This window comes from Leiobunum rupestre, chromosome 10, assembly GCF_980474605.1.
Source record: "Leiobunum rupestre chromosome 10, qqLeiRupe1.1.hap1, whole genome shotgun sequence".
Taxonomy (NCBI): Eukaryota; Metazoa; Arthropoda; class Arachnida; order Opiliones; family Sclerosomatidae; genus Leiobunum; species Leiobunum rupestre.
The window spans coordinates 31,913,091-31,928,482 of NC_143393.1; the positions used below are offsets into that span (position 1 = coordinate 31,913,091).

Genomic DNA, 15,392 nt, shown 5'->3' on the forward strand with positions numbered 1-15,392 from the left:
GCCGACTTCGTAAAAGAGTGTATGTTGTATTTATGATGTTGTAAGATGAATAACATTCAATTACAAGTTAAAATACACTTAATTATTCTAAGTATTAAAAGGTTAAAATTGAGGTACTAAATTTGCCATTACTTGCCCGGTCAGGGACTGAATCAAGAGAGACCTCTGTACTTCTTCCTAACTTGTTCCCACCCCTCATGCGCCCCCTAGTGCTCGCAAGAGTAACTAATTTTACCTATACACTTCAGTGTATAATTTAGGAACCTAGAAAAACCTTTACACCTCGCGTATTTTATAGAAACACCTATTGTATGTTCCGTGCAAAGTATCATTGAATTGTTTATATGGAAATATTACACAGAGGCATACTTATGAGTGATTATGTTACATAGGATATTCGTGAATTCGAATCGTTTAAAAATACATTTATTTACTACAAAACTGCCTATTCAATAATGGTACATATAATTTATTTAGAATATCATACGTATTTCATATTATTACAGAAAGGATTATCTACAGCACTTGCCATCACAGTGTTTTTGCCGTAGTCATCTCGCAGTATTCGTGATATTCTTCCAACTCTCAATTCGTTCCTATACTTTTCCCCGTCTTATGTATCATCGGGTGTAGGATTTCCAGTTCCCTATTCTCCCCCTTAGACCCCGCCAGACGAATACATAGACGAAGACATTTCAGACGAAGACATTTCGGACGAAGAGCCTCCAGACGAAGACATTTCAAACGAAGAGTCTCCAGACGAAGACCCCCCAGACGAAGACATTTCAAACGAAGAGCCTCCAGACGAAGACCCCCCAGACGAAAACATTTCAGACGAAGAGCCTCCAGACGAAGTCATACCAGACGAAGACATTTCAGACGAAGACATTTCAGAAGAAGACATTTCAGACGAAGACACTTCAGACGAAGAGCCTCCAGACGAAGACCCCCCAGACGAAGACCCCCCAGACGAAGACATTTCAATCGAACAGCCTCCAGACGAAGTCATTCCAGACGAAGACCCCCCAGACGAAAACATTCCAGACGAAGACATTTCAGACGAAGAGCCCCCAGACGAAGTCATTCCAGACGAAGCCATTTCCGACGAAGACACTTCAGACGAAGAGCCTCCAGACGAAGACATTCCAGATGACGACCCCCCAGACGAAGACATTTCAGACGAAGGCACTACAGACGAAGACACTACAGACGAAGACACTACAGACGAAGACACTACAGACGAAGACACTCCAGACGAAGATCCTCCAGACGAAGACATTCCAGACGAAGACGTTGCTGAAGAAGACCCCCCAGACGAAGACATTCCTGATAAAGATCCTCCAGACGAAGATCCTTTAGATAAAGATCCTCCAGATGAAGACATACCATACGAATACTCTGCAGACGAATAGTCTCCAGATGAAGACCCTCCAGACGAAGACCCCCCAGAAGAAGACCCCCCAGACGAAGATCCTTTAGACAAAGACCCTCCGGACGAAGACATTCCAGACGAAGAACCCCCAGAAGAAGACCCTCCATACGAAGAAATTCCAGATGAAGACCCTGTAGACGAAGCCTCTGTAGATGAAGCCTCTTCTAATGAAACCTCATCAGACCGAGACCCTCCGGACGAAAACTTTCCAGACAAAGCTTTTTCAGATGAGGAATCTTCCAACGAAAACTCATCGGACGAGATCTTTCCAGACAACGCCTCTACAGACGAAGCATCTTCAAATGAAATCTCATCAGACAAATCCTCTTTAGTTGAGGCTTCAAGCAAGGGCCCTCCAGACGAAGGCTTTTCAGACAGAGAATCAGTTTCTTTAAATATTTTTTCAGATCCGGAGTCATATTTTCCACCCGAGGAAGAGACGTATGACGTCCCAGTATCTACAGCTTCGGTCTCACCATTTCCACTACTTTTAGAATATGTCTTCGAAACGAAAGTGTAGTAGCCGCAAGATTTTAAGCAGCCGTCGACAAAATCGGAAAATTCGACGTCGATCAACTGGTTTGATATATTGTAAGTAGTCAATATTTTTTCCCAAGCTATTTTAGTCTGATATACGACGCACGATCTCATATCGGTCTCGCTGGTTATTATTGATATGGTCTTCTGACAATTTTTCTATAAAATTTTAAAAAGTTATATTTTACATATTTTTACCAAAGTTATCAGAAAGCAGCATTTTGACATTCTGTAAAAACGTTTCTTAAATGGCAACGCAATTGACCATGCAGGGGGTAAACTATCTTATAGAGAAAAAGAACGACTGCGCATGCGCTATCTGCCATAGCTTTTCCCTCTGTAAAAAAAGCAGAACCATATTTGCGGTTTTTATGCAAAATCCATGCATTCTTTATTCGCAAAAATTGGCCGAGGAAAGCGAAGTTTCCGAGCTTACCAACAAAATTAATGTAATAAAACAAAGATAAATATTCTGTCGGGATATAATGATAGTGAAATTGTTAAGGGAGACGGGATATAGGACCAAGTGAGTGAGGCCTTGGATTAAAAAATTTCTTAATCCAAGGTGAGGCTAGCGGCAGAGATTTACCGCGTCCAAGGCCTAATGTTTCAACCTCCATAATTAAAAATATTCAATTGGCAAATACTTTTATTCCAAAACATTGTTAAATCGAAAATATCAAGGTCAAACTCACAAAAACTAACTTAGTTCTTTTCTCCATAATGAATAAATTAAGCTAAACCTAAAATCCTGGTTTCGTTCGGGGTGAGCTAAGAAAATCGAAAAATTCGCTACACCAAGGAGAATAAGGTTTTCACGCTGTATAAAATCCTCCTTGGAAAACCAACTTACGACTTGTAGAAGAAAGCATAGTTCCAAACCAAGCGCCCCCCTACATGGCCACTTGCGTTGCCCTTTAATCTACAAACCAGTAGTTCCCTTTTCCAAAATTGGCACGATGCGACAAAAACTTCCGCCGCTAGTAGCGTGACTGAGCTCAATACACGTTGTCAAGAATAGATATCAATTGTTAAACCTACTAATGGAATAGGTGGGGTGGCAAAAAGGACTGGGTTCGATCCCAGCTTATGGCACTGGGTAAAAACTCGGAACAGCTCTTACGTAGAATTTGCAAGTTCTCTCCCCACTGGTTATAGGCGTTTTCCCTTCCCATAAAAACTTGTAGAGATTAACGGTAGGGAGCTGTTGACTTGCGTGGCATGAAGAGCTTTCCACCACCCTTCTATTCGCTGTAGCCGGGCCACCTGAATTAAAGGAATTGTAAGTCGCTAGAGGACCACCAATGAAATTAAAAGAATCCGTATGCTTAGAAGATAGCTATAGCTCGGTCACGCCCAGAACGGTTGAAGTTTCTTCATATAGGCTTCGAGCTTGGATTAAATAGCACCCTCTGCTTTAATACCGATGAACTAAATGTGTGAGGAAACAGCAGACGACTTTTACATGTAAATTGTTCTAGGCTAAAAATTTAATGAGCTTTCACACTTGAAAATTTAAACTCGGTGGGTACGTGGCGATATAATTTACCTAAATTTAAACCTCCGTATCAAACCACTAAATAGCGCTGAAAATGTCATGGCCATAGCGGGTAACGCAAATGATCTAGCGTCTGCGACAGACAAATTAAAAAGTCATAAGAAAATAACCTTATCAAAATATAAGCAAACTTTGTAAAAAATTATATTCAAATGCAAGTCTCATTATTTATAAAGTCAAATTTACGAATAACGATGAGGAGAAATTAATAGCGTCTGCTTTAGCCGCTACCTATCTAAGTTTCAATAGGCGAACCAAAAAGAGCGTAGTTTTCAGTCGCGAATTGCGCGGATTAGTTATGATGGATGAAATAGAACCTATAAAAGGCTTATATTTTCATTTTATTATTTTTCACTATTTCGTGTTTCCTCGATGGTAACACATAGCTCAGATTTAGGTATTTAGCTTTATATTAACAATAGGTGCTTCAATAAATCATCCTCCAATGAAATCGCCAAGAAGTAATATTTCCGAGAGCCAGAACCTGCAACTCACTGTTTATATAGTGCTTGTTAAACTAATGGAAATTTTTCACTGTTACGGCAGCAATTAGCGTTCCCTTTTAACCACGTAGTTTTTTGTCATATTAAAGCTTGCCAAAAATTCGACATTCTGTTTACAGGTGAAAAGTTTCCATTATTTCATCAAACACTATATAAACAATACCTTGCGGGTCCTGGCTCCTACGCATTGTAACCCGGCCACCTGAATTAATAGCTTCAAAAGTCGCTTGGTGAATTAGGCCTAAGGTGGTGCCTTGGGTATTAGCCTAGCTCAGTGGCGTAGCCAGGATTTTGTTTCGGGAGGGGGCACGCCATTGAAAAAGTAAATAAAATAAAAATATTTGTACGTACGACCATACGTTTCGGGGGGGGGCATGTGCCCCCTGTGTCCCCCCCCCCGGGCTAGGCCACTGGCCTAGCTGTTTATTTATTATTATTAATATTATAAATATTACTTCTTGGTGATTTCTTTGGAGGATGATTTATTGAAGCGCCTATTGCAGATGCTAGACCATAGGCCCTGCCTCACAGAAGCGTCCCATATACTCGTTTCGGTAGGTAACTAAGCAATTTTTGGTGTACCTAATGTCTCTTATTGGCGCCCTAGTGACCTCTAATTTGGTACCCACCCAACCCTAAAAATTCGCTTGCGCCGAATGTGTGCCGTTTACGTAATCAGATTTAACGCGTTATTTCCGAAGGGCCAGCCACTTCAGAACCTAGCAAAATAAGCAACCGAGTCAATGGTAAGAACTTAATTACTGAAATTTTTAGTCTGAGTGTATATTAATTAAGATTTTACCAAATTATTTAGTTGAAAAGAAAGTGGTGTCTAAGCCTTGGCTCAAAATGTGAAGATGCGCTACTACTTTGGCACACATTTGGTGCATGTGCAATGGGGATTTCCGTTTATTCGCCGATTTCCTCAGATAGACGGTTTATAACAATCTTTTCTGCCACATAATGGAGTTTTAAGCTGGAGCGGTATATCCCTGTGTTTAATTAATCCAAGGCCAGATCTTTATATTTTCCACAGATTGCTTATAGCATCAAAAGTAAAAAATTTCACTACTCCAGCGCCACCATGTGTGGAGTTTTAGAACGTATCTCTATGCGCAATCAGGGTTTGTGGAGAGATGGTTGATAGACTCCGATTTTTTCCCATAGTATAGCTTTGATAACGCCATTGGAAAATATAGATGGCGCTGTCATCGCTATGTAGCCCCTTTGAAATGTCGACCACTTCTCTGCAGCACATAGAAGTATAGCGGTGAAGCTCATTCTCTATCTTATTTCCAAAACCACGTATCTTTGCACAAATTGTTTTAAAAGATACGTGGTTTTGGAAATAAAGTAGCGCACTGATGTTTTGTAGCTATAATTGCGAGTTTACAGATTAGATTTTTAAAGTTAAATTAGAATATTGATTTGAATTTATGGACAAATGTTATGTAAGAAAACTTAAAAAAAACTTATTTGAAATTTCCGATGTCATTTTACCACTATTTAAAGACAACTAAATTAAAAAACGAAAGCACAGCATGATAAAAATCATTGTTCATAAAACTATATTTACCGCCCGCAAATTCGTAAAATTTATAAAAAGTATCGCCTACTGATAAAATGGAGTAGAGTCGAAGACGCAAAAAATCTTTCTTGATATGACGAAAGCAGAGAGCTGATGACGAGCCCCTAAACATAGCGCTCGCTGCGCCTTCTGGCGCAGACTAAGAATATTAAAGAGTACAAAAATCGGAGTCTATCAACCATCTCTCCACAAACCCTGGCGCAATTATCTAGTACATTTGGCGGAAAGATACTAGCACGAATTTCCGGTAAATCACCGGCGGGAATTTCGAATTTCGCCTATTTTCTGCTGAATTCGCCTATTGCGTAAATTTCAAAGTGATCAATTAATATTTTATGTGGATTGTTATTTTTAAGCTTCATTAAAGCGTATTTTTAGTATTATGCTCCTAATCAATCATCAAATCGCTTGTTTATATACGTGAACGTGGTAATCTCGGCAATACTCGTTCTATACTTACCCTGGACTCGCCAAACGGTATTTTATTAGGTATGTCTCACTTTAGCTTAACTGTTTTTAAATCTTATTTATTTTAATTAATTAGTTATCACTTTGAAATATAATGCAATTAAAAATTAGAAATTATATAACGCGCGCAGGTATACTTAGAAATTCAACCGTAAACAGGCCAAATTCGTGCTAGATATATTTCCTTTTTATTTCGTTGCCTTCCCTTATGGAGGGAAAACGGGTGTTAAATATAGGGTTACCTCGTAGCGCTAGTTAAGGTGCATCTGCGGTGAATTAAGCGCTTTGTATTCAACCTTGCTCTGTAGGAGTAACCTTTCGGAACAAGAGCGCGAGTGAAAAGCCAGTAAAAAGAGGACCCAGTCACCTCGTAGTAGCTGCAAAGGCAATAACTCGGGTCGGGATTGAGCAAAATGGCTGGGAGATAACCCAAAATGCGAGTAAAAATACGTAAGCTAGAGTCACCTAGTAGTAGCGGCGAAGGCGTACCCCTGGCTGAAATTTGGCTCGGGGCGGTATAGGTTACCTCTCAGAGAGACCCCCCCCCCCCTAGGAGAAAAACTGGTCAAGCCTAAAGCCCTAATATTAGTTTCACATGGTCATAGAGGTAAATCTGTATAGAACACGGCATCTACAACATATTTCCGAAAGATTGCCCAGTAATACCTACGCATCGTAACCCGGTCACCTGTTTAAGGCATTAAAAGTCGCCTAAGGTATAGTGCCTTGGGTATTAGCCTAACTGATTATAGATAGGAAAGGTCTCGTTCTTTTTAAAAATTCCGGGTCTGTACCGTCAGTTATTTATTTATACGTGATTCATAGAGAGTTAAAGTTCCTTTTTTTGTGAAACTATGAAAGTTCCTGTTTTTGTCTTCAGTTTTATTCTATTTGTTTTAAAAACTTTTTAACGTCGCATCAACTCAGTTTAATAAGGAGAGTTTTGTTGTCATCTAATTTGTGCTACGTTGGTTTATTATGATTTTCAGCAATATTCTTTTGGATTAAAGTGTTGGTTGCACGAAATTTTAGCTATGGCTAATTAATGATTCATTAGAAAGAGCAAACATTTTATAGCAAGTACAGAAAATTTCATTGTTATAAAAAGAAGTCGAAATGGTGGAAATCGAGTTTTTCGGCGAAATTCCAGACTTCAGACGTCAGAAAATGCGAAGCGTGTCATTGGCTAATTGTCTGTAATACATTTATTTACATCTGGGATTAAAAGCAGGTTCATTTAAGACCCAGGAAAAAGTCCTACGCAGTAGTAATCGAAATAGGCATACACAAGCCTACGTAGTAGAAAAACGATATGAAACCGAAGGCTCCTTGTAAATTCCTTTTTGTTTTACAATAAGCCTAATATTATGATTATAAACCTCTGGTTTGAAAACTTCTGCAAGTAAACAGAATCCCTCCACTTCAGTTCCTTCTATTTTAGGAATAAAACAACAGCTTTGATTTGCCCCAAATTGCTCGTGCTACGGAGGAGAGAAATTCGCCGAAAATTTCCGGATTTTGGGGAGCGAATATGGTTAGTTTCGGACTCAAAGTTAATACACTTAGGTTTTCACGTATAACTTCAACCAGGAATCCATACCTCTACTTGGAATGCTTATCCTGCCGTATCGCGTATGGTAAGATTACTCTAACGGCTTTGGCCCCGCCTACGAGATAAAAAATCCCCTTTGCGCGCGCTCCCCTCTCACGTTGTTGTTTGTTAAGTTAACATAGTGACCTAAAAAAAACCGTCACCCACATCGAGACGAAACTCTGCCGCGATGAGCATTCCAAGTAGAGATATGGTTGTTTTAGTTTTAATTATTTTATTTTCAATATTGAATTGCATGTTTTGGATCGATTGCACATTTAATTTACGATTGATGTGTTTCTATGAAATTTGGTTTTGATTGTAAGGAAAACATTCGGGTAATGGTTAAAAATATCCGATTTAGGTAAAATTAACAGTAGAGAAAATAAAAGACTTAAAGACAGGGAAAGGTACGCTGGCAATGGCTAGATCCTGATTTCCGGGGAGGAGAAAATTTTAGGCGACGGATGGCTTTTGCAGCAAAAAAACAACGTTCCGTAGACTTCGTCATAAAAAATAATGCTCAAAAATTGCCACCCTGAGACGGCGACCAAAATGCCTTTTTGGAATTTTTCTGGGCGCTGACATATTTAGTTTCCCCCCTTTAACCCCCTAGTTCCATCCTCTGTCCCAATATAGAGTAATATCGGCGTGACGTATGTCGACGTTACCCATGCTTTTTCCTATAGATAAAAAACTGCCCTCAAAATGGCGGCCATAGCCCAAAGCTACAGAGCGATACTACTCTATAGACTAAAAGTCAACTTGATAAAACTGGAAGGGTGACATTTAGTGACTGGTCTTTTCAGCCTAATAGCGTTTTTCATTTGACTGAGTACTCTCACCGCGCTCTAGATCGCTGTGATCAACATTTTATGTTCCATTTGCGTGCTCAGATCTTCTCCGATCAAGTTTCACGTGTTCCATTTCTCGATAATTCAAAATAACGGTCAAAAACGCCGCCGATCAGTTTAGTAGAATATTTTCGGCAGCGTAATCGTCGGCCATTTTCGGTATGGAGATACAGGCCGGAAGGCAGGCAAGGCTGCCAGATTTCGATAGACCGAAAACGGCCAACTCTCTCAAATGTTTTCGTTTTCAAAACGAAAATTTTGCGGCGTAGCTATCGACTAAGACTATAAGAGAGGATTAAGTGCAAGGGGTTGCCGGGAGTAGTGGCTCACTCCTGTAATCCCAGGCGTCCGGGAGGTAGAGTTTGTGGATGGTCGTGTGAGGACGACTACCAATTCCCCAACGGGTGGTCGGAATACTTCCGCCACGGGTGTCCCCACCCCTGTCCCCACGTATCCCCCCGTTGGCGTGGCCGTTACACAGATCTCGCCCTGATTAATCAGATGGTGTTTCGCCGGGCTCGCGGTCTTCTCAGACTCAATCAGCCCTTTCTTCCTTGAATAAAAAAAAAGTGCAAGGGGTCGGAGGAAATAACAAGAATAGACAGCATTAAAAAAATTACCGGGCTAATACTAATTTAATTACTAAAAGCAGGAAACTATGTCTAAGCAAGGAAACTTCAGTTTCCTTGGTCTAAGGAAGATTTTTACGGCCGTGATGAAGCTCGTAGAAACGGGCGTGTCTTAAAGCGGGAAATCTCACGAGAAAAACTCGCCAGTCGCTATCCTAATTCGCTGAAAACTCGTCATTAAGCCTAGTCATGGTTATTATATTATTAGCTTACCTGATTATCTCTTTTATAGAAATACAAATGCCTGAAATTAGGTTTCACTACACTTCTTTCACGAAGAACATTATAATTACTTCAAAATATTAAGTACGATAACAAATTGAGGTTTTTAAATCCATTGTTTTATAAGCCTTTTATGCGCGGGAAGATCGCCTATTTGTTACCATGACGACGCATTCTTTTCGCGTCAAACCTCGAGCCAATGAATTTGAAATGTCGTGTTACGTCCATAGATATAGGAAACGCATATAAAGGTCTAGATAAAATATTTCAAAGGTAGTGAATACGGAGGTGACAGCTAGCAGAAACGCGTAATTTCTGCAGGCTATCCTTATAAAGCGCCATCTATCGGTAAGAAAGCTCGTGCTATCGTTGCGAGAGCCGTTGTCTCCTGCTTAAAAATTATACTAAAAGTCACCAACAGATGGTGTCTAAAGACTACGGCCTGCGGAAAGGTCAAGCACTTAGTACTAAAATGCTAAGAGAGCTCGCGCTATGGGTCACGTGCCTTCCTCGGTGTCTGCTAGGTGTCAATTCCGTATTTTATGTTAGGCTTAGACGCCCCGTAATTTATCTAGACCTTTTTATACATTTCTTATATCTATGGTTACGTCTTACACTTATTAAGCCCCGCCTTTTTCTCGACGTGGTTTCGAATCACCGTCCCAATGGAACCTTAAGTTGTCAGGGTTGCCAAACCCGCCAAAATTTTCCCAAAAACCCGCATAAAATCTTTAAAATCCCAAAAAAATCAGGCCCATCACTACCTAGGCTTGTTTGTTTTTACTTAAGATATAAAAATGTAACGATATTTTTTAAATTAAATTAAAAAAATAATTTCTTGAATAAATTAACTATAGCAAGAAATTACATATTTAAACACTTGGAACTTATTGCGACTTTTAAACGGTGGCAACGAAATAATATCGCCCTTGGTGAACTTGTTTAACCTGCAACTGAGCATAAAGAGACGAGAGGAAATCGCGCCCAATGCCCAAACAAACTAGCCCATAGACCAAAGAGAGTGCCATCTTGTTGGCTTTCAGTAAATATTTCAAAAGGCGCAAAGGTAGGGTTGAAACACTTTTGAGTTTTATGTCGTTTTTTGGTAGCAATAATCATTGTACACCAGATTTCTTATTACCAAAGATTTCCTCGACTTCTTAATATTTCTTTGATTCCCAGTAAATTTTATGATTTAAAAAAAATCTTGGATTTCCATGAAATATTTTTTGGTAAAACCATGATTTTGAGCATTTTTTCTGTTTATCAACCATTTCCCTAATATCATAAGTTAATGATACCTCTAAGTAGACAAATAAGCCCTTTCAAGGTGGAATCTTTGTCCAGAAAATGTTATGTCAAATCTTGTCTCTCCGATTCCCGCGAAAATGAAAGATTTGAAAAATATCTCGGACCCAGCGCCGCTGTGCGGTCGAGAATGAAACTATATTGAGCTGAGAGAAATAAACCAATAGCAAAAAACGTTCTTTTGCCTCTGGGGGGGGGGGGGGGGAACGAATTTTCTAAGGGAATACCGAAATTTATCTCTTTTGGGGAAGTTCAAGCTAGCCTTGCACTAAACGGGATTAAAGAAACGTCAGCTTCGGCAGTTCCAAGTGTATGTTAAGGCTACTTTGATACGCAGTACGGAGAGACATAGGTCGATTTGGACAAGCATATCCGACATAGGCAGCATAGCCATTTGTCTACTTAGAGGTATCATTAACTTATGCTAATATCTAATGATTTCAAATGATTTTATAATTTCTATTATAGAGTAGTATCACTCTGTAGCTTTGGGCTATGGCCGCCATTTTGAGGGCAGTTTTTTATCTATAGGAAAAAGCATGGGTGACGTCGACATACATCACGTCGATATTACTCTATAATCTGATTTTAAGATACGCATTACAGTTTTAATGCTTATCAACGATTTCCCTTTTTTCTTAAATAATCTGTTTTTGAGATAAGCATTAAAGATTTCCAGATGAAATACCCACTTACGCCTGAACATGAGAGCGTGACGAATTCAAATTGCCAAAAGCACAGCAAGAGCACACCTGAAAAACGAGTAAAAAGTCGTTACCATAGACATAATAAAGAAATAGACACAAGATTCTACGGGCGGTTAATACGGAAGCAACGCCAAGCAGACAACCGGCAGTTGTTCCGTATTCCTGGGGTACTACGTTTAAGCGACGCCTGTCGAGAAGGTGATAAAATAAAAAAATCATCACTTGTTCGTGTTTGTAATCTTTTAGGTTCGGCTGTGATAATTTAAAATTCAGTTCATTTTAATTCTAAGTAGTAAATAAGTCAATTAATTCTTTCGAAACCCATATAAAAAGCAGCAGATGATCTTTTAATAAAAAATAAAAAATATTTTAATTGACGAAATGTTATATTGTCAAAAGCTTAAGTACAAGTGCTGTGGTTATGGCTTGTTATGGGAATATTCTCTCTTTATAATTATATTAGATTCTAAATTGTAAACAAAAGTAAATATAATTTTGTTGAAATGGATGTTTCTACAAAAGGTATGAAGCTATTGTCCTTGAAATAAAATGAGCTTTGACAATTTGTGTCCGATGGCTTGACCCTTAATTTCTAGATTTTTATCCTTCGCTAATTTGTAAAGTCTGACCTTGCAATATAAATTAATAACTTTCTTAATCAAACTGATGCGATGCTGTTCGATTCCAACTTCAGCATCAAACATATGTTCGTGGAGATCTGGGAAGATGTCCATGCCTAAAATATTTCGTAATACAGCAAGTTCTAGTTCTTAGACTACATTTCTTTTATAGAGAGAGGATTATCTCTTCATACCAACTTAACAAAATTGGCTAAAAACAAAAGGAGATCCCGCTCAAATTATAATAACACCTTTTGCCATTTACAATTTGTATATCCCATTCTAAAAAGTGATCACTACAAATGAAATCATTATTTGAAGGTGCCCAGTTTTCGAGATTTACAGCAATTATCCATTGAGAAAGCATTGTAGGTTTAGATATGGGGAATCTATAGTTATATAAAGATTTTAAATAAGAATGAATATTTATCTAAATAATATTATAATTTAATCCTACTTATGGAATGAAACATTTTCGGGTATTGTTTTACTTGTTGAAAAGTTATTGCAATGTGTTAAAACCAAAATTTTAACCAATTTTACCAAATAAAAACAGATTTTCAGTAGAAAACACTTTTACTACTTCTTTCTAAATAAAAAAATCACAAAAACTTGGGTATTTAATTATAAAACATGTTACCTAGTCATATTCACCGCCAAAGTTTTTGCGTCTGATTTTAAACCCGATAAATATTCTTAAGCGTTAGGTGACGCTTTACACGGAGTACCACAGTAATACGGAACAGCTGCTAGCTATCGCTCCCGTGTATTTTTGGCAAATCGAACTCCGCGTAAGGTGTCTATTTCTTTATTATGTCTATGGTCGTTACAGACAAATTAATGTATAGACTTTGTTTCGCGCCCAAATGTAGCTGCCGTCATTTTGTACAAACCACAACTGTCATGGTCGTTTAAAGGTAGGCACTATATTTTCTACGCATCTAGTAAAATTAGCAAGAAAAGTACAGTAGAAAATAGAATTTGGTAACAGTTTAAATAGTTGACGTATATAGCAAAGGTGACCTACGTTAATTGATAATTTTAGAAAATATATCAATATTATCATTGAAAGATCGTTATTTCTTTGTATAGAAAAGATTATTTTAAAAAAATATCCAATAAATGAGTAGGGTTTCACACTCAAACTTAAAATATGGCCAAAACCCTCTGGCGCCTTCATTCTCAAAAGGTAGAAAATACTCTAGCGGAAGCAGACGGCTGTAGGATGATTGCTGGGACGTGGGAGGTCTTCTCTAAAATCCAAAACTACCATCACTGCCAAGTGAGGGAGAATGGCGGCAATAGTGAGCTGTAACGGGGGCAATGGTGTCCATAGTGAGCTATAATGACGGCAGTGACGGTCATAGTAAACTGTAAAGGCGGCCATAGTGAGCTGTAACAGCGGTAATAGCGGATATAGTGAGCATAATATTAATATTAATATTAATAATATTAATAATCAGCGACTTTTAAAGCCATTAATTCAGGTAGCCGGGTTACAACGCGTAGGAATGTGGTGGAAAACAATTAATTCCACGCGAGCCAACGGCTCGCTACACTAAATATTACCTTTAACCACAACAAGCTTTTATAGAAGGGGAAACCGTAGAGCTTGATTGAAAACCCCTTAAACCAGTGGTGGGGGAAATTGCAAACTCAACGCAGAGGGAGTTGTTCCGAGTTTTCACCCAACATAGCGGTGCCCACGTTTTGACGCAAAACAACGTCTATTATCGATGAAGCGTTTTCTGTTTTCGGAAGTACGGTAAAAGAATGCTACTTACAACAGAGATAAATTTGTTTGGCTGATTCGAGAACCATGTCTGTTCGTTTAAATTGGCTGATTTAAAATGGGAAATGAATAAGACAATTTAAATAATAACAAGTTTATTAGTTCATACGTGAAAACTTAAATTGTTAAATTTTTCTTGGTCCGGAACGCATTGTAAACATTAAACAATAACTTCGTGAATTTTCTTTACATTTAACGTTTGAAATTTAACGTGTCTATTATATATCTTAAATTGAGCGGCAATAATGTATTTAGGAGGAATATGATATGTAAATGACGTCTCAAGGGTAATACCAGTCAAAGCATATTTCATTAAACAATGAAAAGAAATTCACCTACCTACTTTGCTCTTTTACAAACGGCGGCTCTATCATTGCCTCCTGTATTATGAAAAGGCCCCTATTATTAGAGATGGCCATGAATCTATCCAATTCTTCGAAAAACTTGACTTTACTGGAGAGCGTGATGCCATCTATTTATACCATAAGAAGTTCAAATTGAAAATAGCCAAATGATAACGTCGTCAGAGAGCCATTGTAGAGCATTATAGTTAGACAACTTATATTCTATTTGTTGTGTGCTTTAACCTAAATTATCCCTTCATATTCTTAATAAAAACAATGAACCAACTTTTGTTACTCGTAACAGAAGTGAGGTCATTGATCTCACGCTGTGCACAGAAAATGTCGCAGCTCTAATTAATGACTGACATGTGTCCAGTGAACCATCACTGTCGGATCACAGACACATTTGCTATAAAGTCAGTATAAAAGGGGTTCAGGTTTATACCGAACTTCGCAATCCCAGGCGAACCAATTGGCCTGGTTTTAGGGATGATTTAAATTTTCATCTGAAGGATGATAAGCCTAGGCTGTCATCGGTGCTGGATTTTGATTTGGCTGTTGATCGCATGCAACATGCCATCATCGACTCCTACCACCGCAACTGTCCGGTGAAGTCTACCAACCAGCCAACTGAGCCAAGGCTAGTTCCTTGGTGGAATTATGAGATTGGTAGGCTTCGCAAATAATCTAGGAGGCTTTTTAACAAAGCTAAGAGGTTGGGTGACTGGGTTGCCTACAAGCACACCCTCACTGCATACCATAAGGCCATCTGCGAGGCCAAGAGGGACTCATGGAGGAACTTCTGTGAGAATATCTCTGATATTCCCAGTACGGCAAAGTTAATGAAAATTATGGCCAATGACAAGACTAAACATCTTGACACTATTAAGTTGAAAGATGGCAGTCATTCCTCGTCGGGTAAGGAGACCCTAACTCATGTACACTTTCCTGACTCCAGAATTACGAACAGTACTGATTCAGACCCCCTTCCCATTAGGATTGCACGTACCAAAAGGGAAGATTTAAAATTGTCACGCACTCCAGACTTATTTGGGCAATAAAGTCTTTTAAGCCCTATAATTCTCCGGGGCCGAATGGGATAATTCCCATTCTGTTGCAGGAGGGCATTGATATTATCTGCCCAATGTTGAGTAGAATCTATATGACTTGTATTGCCCTTGGATATATTCCTAGCACCTGGAAACTTTCTAAGGTGATCTTTATTCCGAAGCCAGGTAA

At 38.8% G+C, this 15,392-nt stretch overlaps 1 protein-coding gene across 1 annotated transcript; it reads right to left on the bottom strand.

The window, feature by feature from the left end:
* Positions 1 to 410: 410 nt before the first annotated feature.
* Positions 411 to 13,853, bottom strand: LOC149925399 (uncharacterized). The gene is made up of 3 exons (XM_090161183.1): positions 13,802 to 13,853; positions 11,387 to 11,442; positions 411 to 2,128 (listed from the first exon to the last, which is right to left on the bottom strand). Exons 1-3 carry the CDS (start codon positions 13,836 to 13,838, stop codon positions 659 to 661), a joined length of 1,563 nt encoding a protein of 520 aa, XP_090017309.1. The 5' UTR covers positions 13,839 to 13,853; the 3' UTR covers positions 411 to 658.
* Between the last annotated feature and the right edge of the window lie 1,539 nt (positions 13,854 to 15,392).